General features: G+C 45.0%; 2 protein-coding genes across 2 annotated transcripts in view; one reads left to right on the top strand and one right to left on the bottom strand.

The window, feature by feature from the left end:
• Positions 1-16,883, top strand: part of LOC130256018 (FGGY carbohydrate kinase domain-containing protein-like) — a 165,364-nt gene that overhangs the window by 11,964 nt on the left and 136,517 nt on the right. The window contains exons 2-3 of the mRNA XM_056497201.1: positions 14,766-14,886; positions 16,559-16,678. The gene's annotated coding sequence lies outside the window, so the exon portion shown is untranslated. The remainder of the gene's footprint in view (positions 1-14,765; positions 14,887-16,558; positions 16,679-16,883) is intronic.
• Positions 7,434-9,416, bottom strand: JUN (Jun proto-oncogene, AP-1 transcription factor subunit). Its single transcript, XM_056497197.1, has one exon. It carries the CDS (start codon positions 9,049-9,051, stop codon positions 8,107-8,109), a length of 945 nt encoding a protein of 314 aa, XP_056353172.1. The 5' UTR covers positions 9,052-9,416; the 3' UTR covers positions 7,434-8,106.

Here is a 16,883-nt window from a genome sequence, read left to right as displayed (position 1 = left end):
CTGTTTTCAACAGAAAAAGAGAGGAACTTCAGAAGGTATTTCTTTCCCTGAGCTCATTACTTTGTTGCTTTTGTGCCTATGTTGTCATTGTTACCTTTAGAGTTTGTTTGGAACCGTAGCTGGCTTTGCCAGTAGCAAAAAGGAGTTGTAGATCCTGAATGTGAGAGCTTTTCATCGTTGCCACATTCAAGCCACAGCAAAAACCATTAACATTTAGTTCAAATCCAAGCCTTTCTCATGTTGCCAGCCTGGCATTTCCTGTGCAGTGAAAAACACAGGAGCAGTTTCTGCACGTGAGGATGATAATGCAGCAAACGGAGGGGGCCAAGGAAATAGCTTCAAATTAATTGTGGGTGTGGTAGTGTACTTTGTAAGTAAATTCAAAACAGGCATGGAAGCCAATATCAGGAACATGTGCAAGAAATTCCATTTATTAGACTTGGAATAATAACCTCATTGCCCTCTTAAATAATTTTAAACATATATGCATAAAGTTAGTCATCTAACAAAAACAGTTTCATAGGCAGGTACAGTAATGTCTCACAGTTCTCATTCAAGTTAATGGCTGCATGAAAAATATTCCCTGGGAAAGTCAAACCATGTTTTATAGGTTTGTCCATATGGGAAGCTGAGCTTGTTTAACCAAAAGTGTGAATTCAAATTAAGTTAGTAAAACTGGTGCAAAATCTGTCTGGGCATTTTTGTACTGCAAGTTCCATTGAGAAGAATGAATTTAGAAGTTCTGGCTCGATCTGTGGCAATGTGGATATTGCTGTGAGCATTTCTTTCAGGAGATGCCACATCCTCACTTCCTGTACCTGCATTTCTGTTCCATCTAGAGCTACTTGAGGCCACACTTGGACCAGTTTGAAACCATCCCTTTGAAGGAGATGGAGCTGTGTAACTTTCCTACAAAATGAACATTTAGTCTGAGGCTAAGATGAGAAAAAACTCGACTCCTGCTATAAAGTGTTTTGCCCTTGCTCTTCCTTCCTTCCTTCCTTCCTTCCTTCCTTCCTTCCTTCCTTCCTTCCTTCCTTCCTTCCTTCCTTCCTTCCTTCCTTCCTTCCTTCCTTCCTTCCTTCCTTCCTTCCTTCCTTCCTTCCTCCCTCCCTCCCTCCCTCCCTCCCTCCCTCCCTTATAATGTACTCTTTCCACTTTTTTTCAGTGGCCTTATTTCCAAAACTGGGATATTCAGCATCTTCAGGACTTGTGCTGCTTTGTTGGTAACTGTCAGTATTTTGAGAAACAGCCAAATTGGTCAACTTCATTGTTACTTCTCCAAAATTACACGGAGCCTAAACTGTCAGTAGTTTGAAGTGTAGTGAAGGGCACTTCCCTAAACATACTGAGCTGAGGTAGTTTTTGGAGTGCAGAAGTGGGAAATAAAACCCAGAAGTCTTTAACTATGTTGATGTATTAAAAGCACAGATAAATCTACACAGAGAAAAGCTGCCTGCTTTTCCACAGGTCACACTCCTGAAAACTGGAATTTGTGCTGTACCAGAGATCTCTGGTACTGGTTAGAAATCTGTGCTTCAAAGAGGAGCAACCTGGACAAAGAACACTAAATTCTGCTTACAATACATCATTTAAAAAATGAAATTTGATGTTAACTTTCTAGAGGTTGGTTATGGTCAACAATTTTGGAGACTATCTGCAAACTCCTGTACTGCCACTTCTGGAGTCAGCTGCACTTACTGTTTTTACATTTTTACATTGTTTTTATATAATTCTGCATATTAAAGCACTTGCTTCACTAATTAAAATATATGCACCTATAAATACTTTATCTTGTTCAGTCAGGAAACAGGGAGAACAGACAATCTGTATTATTGAGAGCAGAGCCAAACAAGAAAATTGGGGATGGATTTTGCCTGGAGAATTCAGGTTCTTTTTTTTCCCTTCAGGTATTTGGGTCAGACACTTGGTGATTATTAACATGATAAAGATCATATCTTGACTGGGGCCCTAAGACACCACTGGAGGGTTCATTGTAAGTCTTATTTTTAATTACTTCTTGCAAGGAGTTTTGCACAGTTAATATTTGGGGATAATATTTGGATAGGGAAAAAAAAGGTGCACATTATGTATGGGCTGCAGCAGAGTAAAGCTTTGCATATGGAAATTTGTTCATCACTAACACGTGGTGGATGTTTGCAGAAATGTTCTGTGTAGTGAATGTCTCCTGATTCTAATCAGGTAATTGTTGCTCCCTGGTTTCATCCTATCTGACTGGAGGCTCCTAAGTTAAAAAAAAAAACCTCATTGCAGAGGCACAGGCACTTCAACCAGCAATTTAGTTTATCCAGATCACTCTCTGAAGGGGCCTGTGCTTTTCTGTCATCTCTAAAGAGAACCTGTAGTACCTCCTACCCCAGTTTAGTTAGGTGTCAGAAGTTAAAGTGAATAAATCCTGAGCTGTATCTCTAAAGTGTTATGGATTTTTGTGTCTGATTTCTCAAGGTGAAAGTAAAACAACCTCCAGAACTTGCAAGGAGTGTGCAGCAGCTCACAATTTTTGCTGCTGTTTAAAGTTCTAAAACTACTTTTGGATGAAAATGAACTTTTCATAGTTGCCAAGGTAGTTTGATTTGCCATCACACAAAGTCAGCAGCTTTGAGAATCACATCACTTGAAATAGGTAGGCCCCAATTTTGGTAGTGCTTGGCCATACTTTTAAACTTACCAGTGATCTGTTCAGTGGAGATTCAAAACTCGTTCAGTTTTGTCTTTTCAGTACAGTGCTGTGTGAGAGAGAGAGAGGCTTTGTGAGTTTGGATAGCAATGGTGTTGGATCCTGCGTGTTTTCACGACTCGTTATCTGAGACAGAAAGGTGTGTAACAGCAGCCATCTGAAAGCCATGCCAGTCAAGCCATCACTGGGGAGGAGAATTCAGAAAAACAGCCATGGACACTCAGCTTGAACTCTTAGTGTCCTCTGAAGTAACTGTGGTTGTTCTATGACTAAAATCATGCAGAACCTCCCTCCTCATTGCCGTGATTATTTTAAGAATTCAGGAAAGCTGTTAAAATTATTCTGGTTTTAGCACATTTGTATGATAACAGGTTTCATCTGAAGTCTTTTTTGGCTACAACATCACCTAAGCAGAGGCTCCTGTTCCAGGCATCTGTGCAGCTGCTTCCAGGACCGTTTGCTTTTGAGCTCCATCTGCTGGAATTCTATCCTGTTTCCCACATCTTTGGTGTTATTATGCTGCCAGGTCTCACAAGAATTGGTTTTAATTAAAAAGAGAATAAGGAATGAAATTCACAGTTCAGAGGAATTTTCAGCAAGTTGCTTGTCCTTTTTTATAAGGGTTCAACTTAGAGATTGCTTGGAGAATGTAAGACTCAAAACCAGAAAAGAATTGTGAGACTGAGGAAAACAAATACTAAGTTTCCTCTGCTTTTGTTCACAGTTTCTAGGTATTTTATTTGTATTAATCAGGTCAGTCCTGACCTATCAAGTTCTGTATGAGATTTCAAAAACAAATTACTTGTTCATTTTGAATTAGGTTTTTGTTTGGTTTTCCCCGATGTCTGTTGTTACTCTATCACTAAGAAAATTAACAGTGTTTTCAATATTGAATTAACTTTTTAAAAAGCCATTCTTCCCCTTTGTAACTGTGCTTCTAGTGTTTCGGATATTTAGGGACAGAAGGGACCATGATGAAAATCTAATTTGATTTTTGTAGTTCCATTGTTTCTTAACAAAAAAGTACTGCAAAGAATAATGTGCAGAATTGGAAAAGAGGGCCCTGCTGTGCAAAACCACTCTAAAAGTGTTTCAGTAGTCAGAGGCTTTCACGGTAAATTACATGATGACTTTCTACAAGTTTCCTTTGTAAGGAGCACATTCTCTGTTCAGAGGATACATTATCCTGTTCATGTCAACAATAACAGATCTGTGTAGAATTAGGATGGCCACCAGCCCTTGGGTGCGGGCTCTGGTGTTGGCAGCGCGTGTAATTCCAAGGAACAAGCAGTTCTCTGGAAGAATTACCTTCCCAAGAAGCAAACCATCTGCATTTTGAAGTTTCATTTTCTTTACTTGTAAGGCTAATACCACCTTCCTTCCCCTGTCCCTCAGCTGGTGCCAGATATTCCTAAGGTATCTTCTCTTTCATAATGGGTTTGTGTATATGGTAATTTCAAATATTTCTTTGCTGTCCATCTGCCTGTTAGCAATAGTTTTGTGTTCACTCATGATGTTTGTAACTTTTATTTTCTACACAGCCAACTTTGCCTGAACTGGTTTTAGTTCTTGATGTGGGTAACTCCATGTTGTTACACAGGAGTCTTGGGAATAAGGGTAGGGAAGAAGAGGTGGAGAACAGAGAAAGTGCTAGGCTTGATTTTAAAGATAAGTTGATTTTTTTCAGTCCTGCCTTGTGCTTCTCCTGGACATGGCACAGCCCACGCCATGGTGCTCTCCAGTGGTGCCTGAGCTTGTTCCAGCCTGAGCTGCTTTTCAGAAAGTAATTATTGTAATGGTTTTCTTAGACTTCTGCATGGGACAGAATAGATTGGAGGGGTATTGTCTGGATTTCCTGACAGCTCCCTATAAAATAGAGATAGCTGAGGGATCTCTGGCTGTCTTCATTGTTAAATGACTTCATTGTTAAATGGGTATGTGCTGCCTTAGGCTGGTATTTAAAGTCCTGTTTTGAGGTTGGCATTTTTTAGACCTACAGATACACAGGGGTCTGGACAAACTTCCACTGTGTTGTGAGGCTGAAAGTCACTGGTAGCTCTAACTCTGTCCCACCAGAAAATAAGTTGAATTGTTCCTGTTCTTCCCTATAATGACAAGTAGTTTGGTTTTAATATCATTCAGTAAGCAATGATGGTCAAACCCCTCTTTGTAGCTCACTTCTGTTCATGGGATAGAAGTGTGAGGCTTCTATTGGTTTCAGTAGAGACCCAAATTCTAATTAATACTCCTGTGTCCCAAACATGTTGTTCTGATTAGAGGCTCTTTGCCCAGGCATTTCTGTGCAGCCTGCCCTGTTTGAAACCCTGCCTTTTTCTGACTTCACTTCCTGAATCCGTTGACAACACTCACAGCCAAACAAAATACATGTTCACAATGCTGTTATTTGCAAAATATTCCCTTGTGAGTACAGCTGGGGCAACAAAAAGAGTTTCTCTCTGAATCTCAGAGAGAGCTGCCTATTCCTTGTAGCAGTAAGGCCCATAGTGCATTAGGCAATTTTAGTCTTGGCAGTTAAGTAAGTGTTAAAACTTTGCATTTCACCACATATAAGTGCATGCAGGTCTTTCATTACCCTTGTGTGTATTGATCACGCAGTGATCTACTAAGAAATACACTGAGAGTACTAAATTTTAATCTAGGCTGAGGTGGACCAGATAGCAACAGGCTCCCAGCCCACTGCACTGTTTACAAAACAGATGGAGGAGGAAAGAATATAAACTTACTTTGCCCTCTTTTAGGCCTAATCCTCAAATGTGATGAGGGACCAATAAAAAGGTCCATCTTAAAGTGCTCCTATCTCCTTGTAAGCTAACTGGCACTAAACCCCACCTGTGAGTGGACACCAGTGAAATATTGGCATGAGAGGAACAGCCCAACCTGGTGCCCACTGACCCAGCAGTGCCATTGCTCAGGAACTCCTTCACCCATGCCACTGAATGTCACCCTGAGAGAGAACACACAACTGCACTTCTGAATGTCTGTGTGTGCACATGAGACTAGGGTGGAGCAGACTGTCACTCAGCTGCGTTTAATTAACATAGTATTTTATGTAATGTATTTATTTTTTACGTAATTAGGTGATTAAGCAAAATGCTTGCTAGTAACATCTCTTCCATAACCCAGCGCTGCTGAGAGTTAAACATGCACCTTTGCAGGTAATTAATCTCCTTGCCCTGCTTATTTTGCTAGTTGGCACTTGCTAAATCCCTGTAAAACCACACCCAGCAGTGCTGTGTATTATCCCTCTGCTGTCTATTCCTACATATGGGCAAAATCAACTTACCTTCCGGGTTGCTGACATCAGCAAAATGTACTCTTGGCAAACTTGGGAATCCTCCTAGTAACCCTTTGTTTGGTTGGTGTTGTTACAGTTGTATTCCTCTGACAGCAGCAAACACCCTCCAAACGGTACCTACCTTGACAGTGCTTGGGATGTGGAAGGACTCTACCAAATTAGAATATTTTAAACATTGAAACAATCCCTTGTGTGATAAAATCGATATAGATGGGGGCAAAAAGTTAGAGGAAGATACTCTCTGCTTCCTGTAAGGAACTGACCCACAGTAGTTGCAAGTTTCAGGGTATAATTTTGATAATAATAAAGGTATATATGTATAAATATATATATGGAACTATCTAGCCATTTTGTGAAGTGTCCTTAACCAACACTGTCACTTCAATTAAAATTAGGCTTATTCCAATTTAAGGAAAGAGATGTTTTTTAAAAAAATGCCTGCTTGAGAATAATGATTTTTTAATATTTTCTGGCAGTCTTTTGCTGTCATCTATTTTCTCTTAGCTGTTTGGCTCCAAACAGCAAACAGGAAAACATCTGGTCTCTTTCAAATAAGTTTATTAAACAAAATTAATTGGGTGCAGTGTTAAAATTTCTGGAAATAAAGCTGTTTCCCACCCCTCTCAAGAAAAATAACATGTTTCTGAGGTATACCTGTATATTGTCATTGTACTAAAAATCAGGATTGTTTCGTAAAAAATACCTGGGAAGTGCCTGAGAAGTTGCTATTTTCAGTAAATTGCTGGAAACAAGCAACACGAATTGCTGTTTTTCGACAAGTTGTTATTTTCATTTCCCACTAGTTTCAGTTTTCCCAGCTTTTCTATTGCCAAGAAGCTTAGAATCCAGAGTAATACCCAAAAGGAAAACAATTTAGAGGCAGGGGAAGGGTTATAAACTTATTTTACTGTTGACAGCAGCATTGTCATAAATATTAACAGACAAGAATCACCTCCTACCTGAGAAAACACAGGGATAAAGGTGAATATTTTTATTTTTGAAGCCTACAGCATAATTTTTTTTAATACAACCACCTGCCTTATCTTCTTGAGGGCATTAATTTAATAAAAAGCATGTCAGATCAAGTAGCCAGTTGCTCCAGTTATGGAACAATTTCATTCCCTGCCTTTCCACCCCTCCACAACCCTGCCTGAAGTCAGATGTCTAAACTGGGCCCCAAGAACACGGCAGGCGAGGCAGGCAGGCTGCAGCTGGGGACAACTTCAGGACAACCCCAGAAGTTGTAGGAATTTAGTGAGCACAGTCTGACTTCTCCCTCCCCTCCTCACAACTTCTCCAGGGCATGTCTGGAGTTATGGAGTAAGTTCAGCATAATCCCTACCCTTCAGAGTGCAGCTCAAAGCGCATTTTCCCAAGTCAGGTACTAGCCAAAAAAAAAAAAAAAGTGTGAGGGGAAAATACATTTTAATTATTTTATTTTTCTTAAATATAATAGAACCTTCTAGAATTTTTTCCAGAAACAGAAACATTAAAAAATTATACTTTATTACAAATGGTAAACTCAGAGTGCTAAAAAAAAAAGCCTCTTATTTACAAACAATACTGGGCAGTGCCCAAATAAACAACATAAAAATAACTTACAAAGTCATGAAGTAGTTTATTGACATTAATCAACTTTCATAAAATAAAATAAAAAAAGATATGTACATACACAATTTACTTGAAGGCAGGCAGAACAGTTCTTTTTTTTTTGTTTATCAGCCTCCCACAAACCTCCCTCCCACTTTTTTTTTTTTTTCTTAAGGAATACTACATAAAGCAATCTACAGTTTCTATTGCAGTTTAACCTTTAATACTGAATGATCATCGAATGTTAGGTCCATGCAGGTCTTGGTCAATGTTAAACGAAGATCTGACATCTCATCCGAGCAGGAACAGCACTTCCCGGAGCAGCGCCGGCCGCTGCACTCCCGGCTCCAGCTGAAGGCTTTGCCAAGTCTTTCCACACATGCGCTTTGCGGAGCACAGGCAGGACAGCCTCTCAGCTTTTGCCATTAGCTTTATGCCTCTGCCACTTTGGGTTTTTCCTGTTTTAGTTGTACCACAACACAGTTCTCGCTGAAAAGTCTCTTCAAAACGTCTGCAACTGCTGTGTGAGCATGAGCTGGCACCCGCTGTTGACGTGGTTCATGACCTTCTGCTTAAGCTGTGCAACCTGTTCTCTGAGCATGTTGGCAGTGGATGCCAGCTCTGAGTTCTGCGCTTTCAAAGTTTTCACTTTTTCTTCCAACCGGGCAATCCTTTCCAACTTCCTTTTCCGGCATTTGGACGCCGCGATTCTGTTCCTCATGCGCTTTCTCTCGGCTTTGATTCTCTCCTGTGACTCCATGTCAATGGGGGACAGGGGAGGAGTTTCCCCCGGCATTTCAGGTACAGTCTGCGGCTCCTCTTTCAGAGCCTGGAGCCGGGGATGCTGCACGGGCATCTGGGGGTTTATGTGATGCTGGGGCGCGTATCCCATGCTGTTGGCGTTGTAGTTGGGTGCGGAGCTGAGCGCATTGGGGTTGAAGTTGCTGAGGTTGGCGTACACCGGGGGCTCGCTGTGCAAACTAGTGTTGAAGCTGGTGCTGCCGGCCATGGAGGACACAGGTGCCATCCCGCTGGTGACAGGCTGGGCGGCCGAAGTGACGCTGGGCAGCGTGTTCTGGTTGTGCAGCTCCGCCAGAGCTCTCACAAAGCCCTCAGCGAAGCCCTCCTGCTCGTCGGTGACATTCTTGGGACACAGGAACTGCGTCGGGGTCGGCGTGGTGGTGATCAGCCCGTTGCTGGACTGGATGATGAGCCGCTCCAGCTCGGGCGAGGCCAGTTTGAGGAGCCCCACGTCGGGGGAGGTGAGGATGTCGGCGTTCTTGTTCCTCAGGTGCGGCTTCAGGTTGCTGGAGGGGTCGGACAGGTTCAGCGTCATGTTCTGCTTCAGCACCTTGGCGTTATTGTATCCGTATCCGCCGCTCTCCGGCGGCGCGAAGCCGGCGCTCAGCGCATCCTCGTAGAAAGTAGGCTCCATCTTTGCACTCATAGAACACAGTCCGGAGAGGGGAAGCTGCCCGGCCGCCGCTCAGCTCCCCGCGGGCACCCCGACCCTCCCGGGGAAGGGGAACGCGGAGCCGAGGAAGGAGAAACGCGGAGCCTTACTGGATCGCTGCTGCCGCCGCCGCGCTGAGAGCCCGCCCGGCCTGGCGGGGCGCCTCGCCGCCCTCCTCCTCCGTGTGCCGGTGGTGCCGGGACGCCGCTCCGCCGCCACAAGTACTTTCCCTGGCCGGCTCTGCGCTATTCCCGCTCCACCGTCCCGGCGCCCGCACTCAGCCGCGCTCGTTCGCTCCCGCCCGCCCCGCGCTCTGCGCCCGCTCCCGCCGTGCAGCCCTTCACTTATCAGCGGCCGCGAGCCCGCTAAAAATAGCGCATGATGTCACCCCGCGCGTTCCCCATTGGCTGCCGCCGCCCCGTCCCCGGGGGAGGCGGAGCCAGGGCCCGGCGCGCGGACCCGGCCCGGGTCGCCATGGCCACCCCCCCCCTCAGAAGCTTCTTGAGCGCGCGGAGCCTTGTGGGATGACGTAATGCCGGGGGGGCGCGCGCGGGGCAGTGTGGGCTGACGTCTTTGTTTTTGAAATATCTGGTTACCGCGTCCCGCGCGCGCGGCGTTGGCCGGCGGGGCCGCTCGGGCGCCTCCTCAGCGGGCGCCTCCTCAGCGGGCGCTGAACCAACCGCGGGGGTCCCGCGCTCGGCCCCGGCCCGCCGCTCCCGGTCTGCTTGTGCTTTGTTTGTTTGTGCGTTTGTCTGTTTGTTTGCTTGCTTGGCGGCCGCTGCCTCCGCCGGGTTTCGGGCTGTTTCCCCCCCTTCGCCGCTCCTCCCTCCCCCGGCGGTGGTTCGGCCCTTCAGGTGGCGCTCCCGGGGAGCCCCACGTGGTTTCCCCGTCCCGCCGCCCCCGCGGCTTCCAGGCAGCGCCGGGGGCGGCACCGGGGGCACCCCGCGCTCCCGGCCCTGGGCTGAGCCCCGCGGGGCTGTGGAGTCCCCGCTCGCCCGCCCAGCCCAGCCCAGCCCGGCGGGAGCCGCGGGTTTCGGCCGCGGGTGTTCGCGTACGCCCCCGCACCTCCGCCCCCCGGCGCGGCTTTGCCTTTAGAGAGCCGGGCGTCAATTCCCGGCCTCAGGAATAACCGGGAGAATACAGAGGGAAAATAAAAACCGACAGGAAAAAGCCGGGTTGCGGATGGGTTTCTCTGGACTCGTCCTCCAAGGGGAGGGGACAGCGACGGCCTAATTTTAGACAGTGTCCCACTATTGGTGTGGAAGTGCAGGTTAGTCGGGAGGGAAAATAAGGGCTGGAGCCGGAGGATCGCGGCGGAGGAGAAAAGTCTCTGCTGGCATGTTCCCCTCGGAGCAACAGATGGGAGCTGTCTGGTTCGCTGGAACTGCTCTGTGCGAGCGGCGTTCCAGGGCAGAGCGCTGATAAAAGCGATTCGTTCTCCTTACCTTGCCCCGCACACACCCTTCTCTCGGGCTGATGGGGATTTGGGACTGCTGACAGGCAGACCCTGGAATAAAGTGCAGCAGCTATTTGAGGGCAGACGGTGACAATACGGGGTGGCACAGGGACTGCAGGGCTGTACTTGTGTGTTTGATTGCCAACAGTGCAACAAGTGCTCCTTATCCTTCCAAAACGGAGCTGTTACCTGCTGTTCAGCTTTTTGTCAGTGTAGAACTTGGTCTGTCAGCTTCAGTCCCTTCTCACGATATGTGAAGCTAACAAACTTAGGTCCAGGTTTGAAAACACACTTTCAAATTCCCCAGTGCTATTTTTTCCTGGATATAATGACATAATTATCAGTTACCGTATAGGAGGGAACAGTGAAGCAAACAGAAACATCAGCAGCTGTGAAAGAAAAGTGAAGGTCCAGATCCCCTCTTTGAAGTCGTTGGGGTTTTTTCTTCTGCATTTTACCCCGGTGTTCCCACCTGACTTTGGCCACACGGTGGGCACTGGTGTTAACTGGAATGATGGAAATAATACATGCAGTGTGTTAACAGTTTGTGGCACAAAATGCAAAGTTTGGACTGGATGTGGGGGTTTGCTGTATGCTGCTGGTGTCTGCGCATCCTTCACAAAGCAAGCATCTCTCTGGACTGCAGGTAATTCAAACTTCAGCTGCATAAACTGTTCAGCCAGACAGCACTAAGTTACTGCACATGCATAAGAAAATCTCTGAAATTCATTAATGCAGTATGCACTCACAGCAGTTGTTTAATTCGTTTTTAATCTTTACATACAAGATAAATAGAGATCAGTGAGTGACTCTTCTGGCCCCAGAGCCAAGGGGCATCAAATGAAACTAGCAGGTTCAGAATAAACCAGAGAAATGTCTTCACAGGACTGTGGTTCAGCGCTGGAACTCCCTGGCAAGGGTGGGCTGAGGGATTTTAACGTGATTGGATGAATTCACAGAAGAGAAATCACTTAAGGTCTGTGAATCACGGATCTACACTGGCTCTGGAAATCCCGGAGCTGCAAATGACTTGTGCCTGGGGGAGCATCCCTGTTTTCTGTGCCTCCCTAGGGACCCACTCCTGGCCCCTGTCAGAGATGGGTATCTCGTTGGACCTGATGTGGCAGTCCTTGATATGTTACAACCCCCGGAGATAGCCCATAAATGATCTCTGTGTCACCTCACAGCTTTTATGTTTATAAAGGGCAAGGAAGAAAATCTGGAAAAACGCAAGACTTGAATTCTAAGTCATTAATGTATGCAGTTGTTAATTTTGAAATAAAGTATTTTAAATATCTCCCAGTAAAGCAAAAAAAAAGGGGGGGGGCAGGTTGTTTGTGGTTTCTGGTACATAGGAAGTCATGCTATTAATTTGCTGTATAGACAAACACTAATAAAATTTATTCCGATTATCTCTATGTATTTAATTGGTTGTGTTGTTTTATCTTTTGGGGTTTTCTGCTACATGTTTCTGTTGTCCTAGAAAGCAAAGTTCAGACTATGAGGAACATGCTCAGTGTAGCTTAAACCACTCTTTATTACAGATTTGTATAACCTGTAAAACTGCCTTTGGAGCCTACTGATATCAATGCAAGGTTCTGATTAGCTTCAGTGAGTGTTGGATCGGGCTGGAGGGATTAATTGAATTTAATTTTTTTCCCCTCCACCCATTTCAGCTCTGTACTTCCTTCCTCCTGCAGAGGCGGGGTTTCAGGAGCAGACATTCCAGTTTGCTGGAGACGTGTAGGAGCTGAGGCCCTGTAGCTGTGGGGATCACTCATTACTTTAATTGCTGCTCACTGGAGGTTATTTGGTCCAGGCTGCAATAGAGTCAAGGTGAAGCCTGTGAAGGTTGTGGGGAGCAGGAGAGCTCTGAAATCAAAGACAAGAGCTCTTGGCTGCTCCCAGGGGATTTTCTACCTAACTGGGGACCTTAGGGAGGACTTGGCTAAGATTTCAGTCCCAAGTTCAGCACCTGAGACCTTCAGAGTGGAGCAGGTCTAGAAGTGGGACCTATGGATAGTGATCCTTTGTGGCCATTAGCCAAGGAGCTGGGAAGTCTGGTGGCTATGCCCTGATTTATTAAACACCTATTAATTGCAGGCTTTTATTCTCCCTTTCCTGACGTCCTTAAGAAAATATTCCTTTGGTAGGATGAAGGAACACTTCCTGACCCAGGTACAAACCAGAGCCATTTACATGGCTCAATAAACAAACCTGTGGCTAGGAATTGCCAATCCCTGCCCTGTATTTCTGAGAGGCCAATGCATTGAGCAGCAGTAATGCACATTTTGATTTATAAACTTCTCTAATCAATCAATAGAAGCCTGAGTGAGGCAATCAGATAATCTGAATAATTAAATGGCTTTTCAGGGACAAATTAAAACTTCTAACACGCACCACATCCGTCTAAATTATATTTGGTGTCCAGGAATAAATGGGTTTGTTTTGTTTCACTTCTGCATCTCAAATGCTTTTGACTTATTTCAAAATCGTTTGGGAAAAAAAAAAAAAAAAAAAAAAAAGAGAAAAAAGAATAAATGTCAGTTTCTGATTTTTTTTTTTTTTTTATATTGGAAACAGTGCTCACAGAAAAAAACCCACCTTTTTTCCAAATACTATTATTACATGTATATTAAATATTTCAATATATAATTTTCTTTAGACATGTTGGACTATTTTGCTTTTTCTCCTCCTCAGAGAAGTTTCCGTAACATTTTTACTGTACAGAAAGCTATTATATAGATTTTTTGCCTTTTTTTTAAAAAAAACAAACAACTTCATGCTTTCTAAATGTGATACCCTTCTTCACATCTTAAAGTGAGTAAAACTGGAAATTGCTGGATTTTCACACAGTGCTTTCCACTTGCTTAAGGAATTACTGTAGACCAGATTTCTCCAACTGGGGGAGACAAGAGTTTGAAGAGTCAGTACTTTTCTGTTATTTACTCCATCACTAAAACATCATTTATTAAAGCATGGTAAAAGAAGGTGGGAGTGAGAAGGTACAACAAGAGTTTCCTTGGGCCAAGTGGAAGTGAAATCCTTCCCAGGTTCTAGTCCCAGTCCCTTGCTGTTCCTCAGGGCGTGTTTGCATCCTCAGTTCAAGTGGGTCCAAGTCTGCAGCACAGCACAGGCGTGGCAGAGCTGCCACCTCATCCACCCCCGGCTTCCGTGGCCTCTCCTCCTGCTCTTTGCTCCCAGCAGGACTCCTATGGCCAGGTGGAGATCCAGGAACTGAGTGTGAAATAAAAACAAATCAATCATTTGGGGACAGAGGGGAAAGGTGGGAATCACAACTTGACCTGGAGGACTCTGGAACCAAAACTCTAAAATAACTCAGCCAGTCTTGAGCGAGTCTTCATTTTGCACATGAAAAATGCTCTTCAGAACCACAGGCACTTGTAAATGAATATCGTGTCCATCTCCTCCACCCTCCATTAGTCATCGCATAACCAAGCCATACGCACTTAGTCCTTTTCATCTTCCTTCTTGTCAAGCCCTTTAGCCTGTCCCCCTCACCTACTCATCCCACCAATCATTTTAATTAATCTCTGAATTTCTTTGAAACTAATAGTTTGTGGAATGGGGGAAAATGAGTAGGTTAGAGAGACAAGATTGTGAATGATGGAGGTGGGGCAAAGTTAGGAGGCTTTGCAAGACCTGTTGGGTTACCTCTGAGGCAGGACAGCAGTGCTGTAAACACACAGAAAGGCTGCAGAAGTGAGGGAGGAACCACTAAAAACATTTTCCATTTTCCTAAGAATGCTGCCTGAGCATTTCAAACCCTGGATGTTGATGTGCAGCAACATCTGAATGAAAGATGTGATATGATTGTCTCTAAAGTGGATGGGATGACCACTCACTAGTTGTACTAAATTTCTCATTATTGTGCTATAGAGGACTTCAGTACTCGCTGCAAGTGCTCAGAAATATATTTTTAAATAAGTAATGAACTTGACAATTTTTTTACAAACACTTGTATGTATTTTTAAATTTTTGATCAAAACCCTGAGCAAGTAGAAGTTAATCACATTGTTTAGAGATGAGTCTGAAAGGAGCCCTGGGGCCTTGCTTCCTGTGATTTTTAGAATCCTGCAATGGCTGGGGTTGGAAGGGTACTTAAAGATCATCTTGTCCCAACCCCCTTGCCCTGGGCAGGGACACCTTGCTCTAGAAGGATGTTTGGGATGTTACAAATCTAAATGTCACACCAATAATTGTCTCTGTGCTCTTTATTTCTATACCACAGCTTAGCTGGAGAGTTGGGCAGAGTTCCCATCCTGTGGAGATTGCAGTCGAAAAAATCCTCTACACACCAAGAAGGATGGCAGAGTAGCAGTTGATCCACAGTGGGAGCCCAGAGGGGGAAGGTAAGCAGGAGAGGAGGCACTGGAGGACGGGTGGCATATGGGAAGCAGACGGCTCTGCTTGGCATTGGGAGCTGGCAGCAGGATAAATGTACCATACAAATAGAAGCATATTGATGCTGAGTGCTGGGGAGGCTGGTGAACACCTTTGAAAAGATATTTATTGTGTTCAGGGGGAAAGATCCTGCTGTAAGTGTGCATATATTCCTGTATTACTGAGCTGGGGTTTTGCTGTAGAGAACTGAAGTTAGCTTTGTGGTCTTTGGGTATTTCAATAAACAGACAGTAGTGTCAACAAAATGGATTTATTTGTAGTTGCCAGTTGTGACTGAAAGCCTCAGAATAACTGGATTTAACCATTCAGAGCCCTTTGTAAAATAGCTCAGTTTAGATTAGGGTCTCAGGACAGATAAAGAGGGCTTAAATCTTTAATTAATAAACAATCTGGCATTCTGTCAAAGTTGACACCTTGCTCTGTCTTAGCAGCTGTTGGCACAGTAGGCTCCTGGCAACCTGGGATAAAGCAGTGCTTGCAACAGGAGAAGCGGAGGAAGCGAGTCTGCATGAGACCAAAACTGCCCAATGAAAAGCAGCACAGAGCTCAGGGATTTCCAGGGAGCAATCAAGCTTTCCTGTTTTGTGCCGTGGGCTCAGGCTTGGACACAGACAGCAAGTTCCTGTCCTGAATGTCAGCCGTGGCTGGTGGGTGACAGATGTAAGGACACCTGTCTGAATTCGGGTAATGGCTCTGACAGGAGGAGCAGCAAACAGAGAAAGCATTCAAGAGTGAAAGTTGGTCCTGCAGGTTGCTCTTTCCCAGGGATTAATGTGGTGGAGCCTGTGGGGAAGTTTACAGAGTGCCTGCTCACGTAATTCAAATGGAAACATTCACTGTGGATGACAGTCATTTGTGTTGGAGTCATGGTGTGGGAGCAGTTAGGGTTGCCAAAGAGCCAAGGAAGGCAATGTGGGGAGGAAAGGGCACGGCCTGGGAAGGACAGTGCCTGGAAGCACAAGCAGAGTTCAAGGTTTCTGTTTTGGAGAAGGTGCTGCTGAACTGCTTCTCTCCCTCTGTCCCACCTGATTAATAAACAACAACCTGATCTCTGATCCCAGCTGAACTATCACACAATGACGCAGCTGCTCCTCCCTGTCTGGGCACCTCTGTCTCCTCATGGGCTGGGAATGTCCCGGGCTCACCCACAGCAGACCCTCAGGACTTCCACAGGACAAGAACCAGGATGCTCAACCTCTCAATATTGCTGTTCTGTGGTCAAAATTGTATGCAGCTGCCAACGCTAGAGCATCTCTATGTTCCCTTATTTCAGAAGGAAGAAGAGATGGGAAATTTAGCCCAGAATCATAAGGTCACTACCTGAGATCTTGTGCTTTACAATAGACTCAGGAGCACTGTTCCCGTGTGTGCTAGAGCAAGTCCATGAGCAGCTGGTAGTGCCTTTAGCAGATGGGTTGCTCAGCTCTCAGGACTGTTTACAGTCTGTTGAGAACATATGAAACATGTAAAAAGCCATAACATTTGAATATGTTAAAAACAAGTTCATAAGATCAAGGAGAATTTTCAGAATAAAAGGACAACGCTTAAGCAAAGGCCTAAAGGCTCTGATGGCTATGAATTAAAGTTCCGATTGATTTAAATTTTTTTTTTTTTAAATAGGAAACAACTAGAAAGCCATTCCAGAAGTGTCTGTGTGGTATTCAGAGAGCTGGGAACCAGCTGCAGCATGCAGAGATTTCCAGAGGTTTCTGTTGAGTGAGGAAAGGGCTGTGGGCTCAGGTAAGTCATGTCAGGGAGGTGAAGCACGTGTGTTGTAAGAGTTAATGGTACAACGTAGCCTTGCTCTACATAAGCACGTTTTGTGCTGATGTTTCCCAGTTCCTGCAGCGGTGTAGGAAAAGGTGTGTGGCTGGCAGAGCTGCAAGCCCAGACAAAGCACTTCTGGGTGTGGATGCTCCCAGCCCATTGCCAGGTGCTTCAAATA

This window comes from Oenanthe melanoleuca, chromosome 8, assembly GCF_029582105.1.
Source record: "Oenanthe melanoleuca isolate GR-GAL-2019-014 chromosome 8, OMel1.0, whole genome shotgun sequence".
Lineage (NCBI taxonomy): Eukaryota > Metazoa > Chordata > Aves > Passeriformes > Muscicapidae > Oenanthe > Oenanthe melanoleuca.
The sequence above is the reverse complement of the archived record's forward strand: the minus strand, read 5'-3'. Positions and strand labels throughout refer to the sequence as shown.

Excerpts from the sequence above, each read along its gene's own strand:
- JUN (XM_056497197.1), bottom strand. The coding sequence starts at position 9,051 with ATGAGTGCAAAGATGGAGCCTACTTTCTACGAGGATGCGCTGAGCGCC.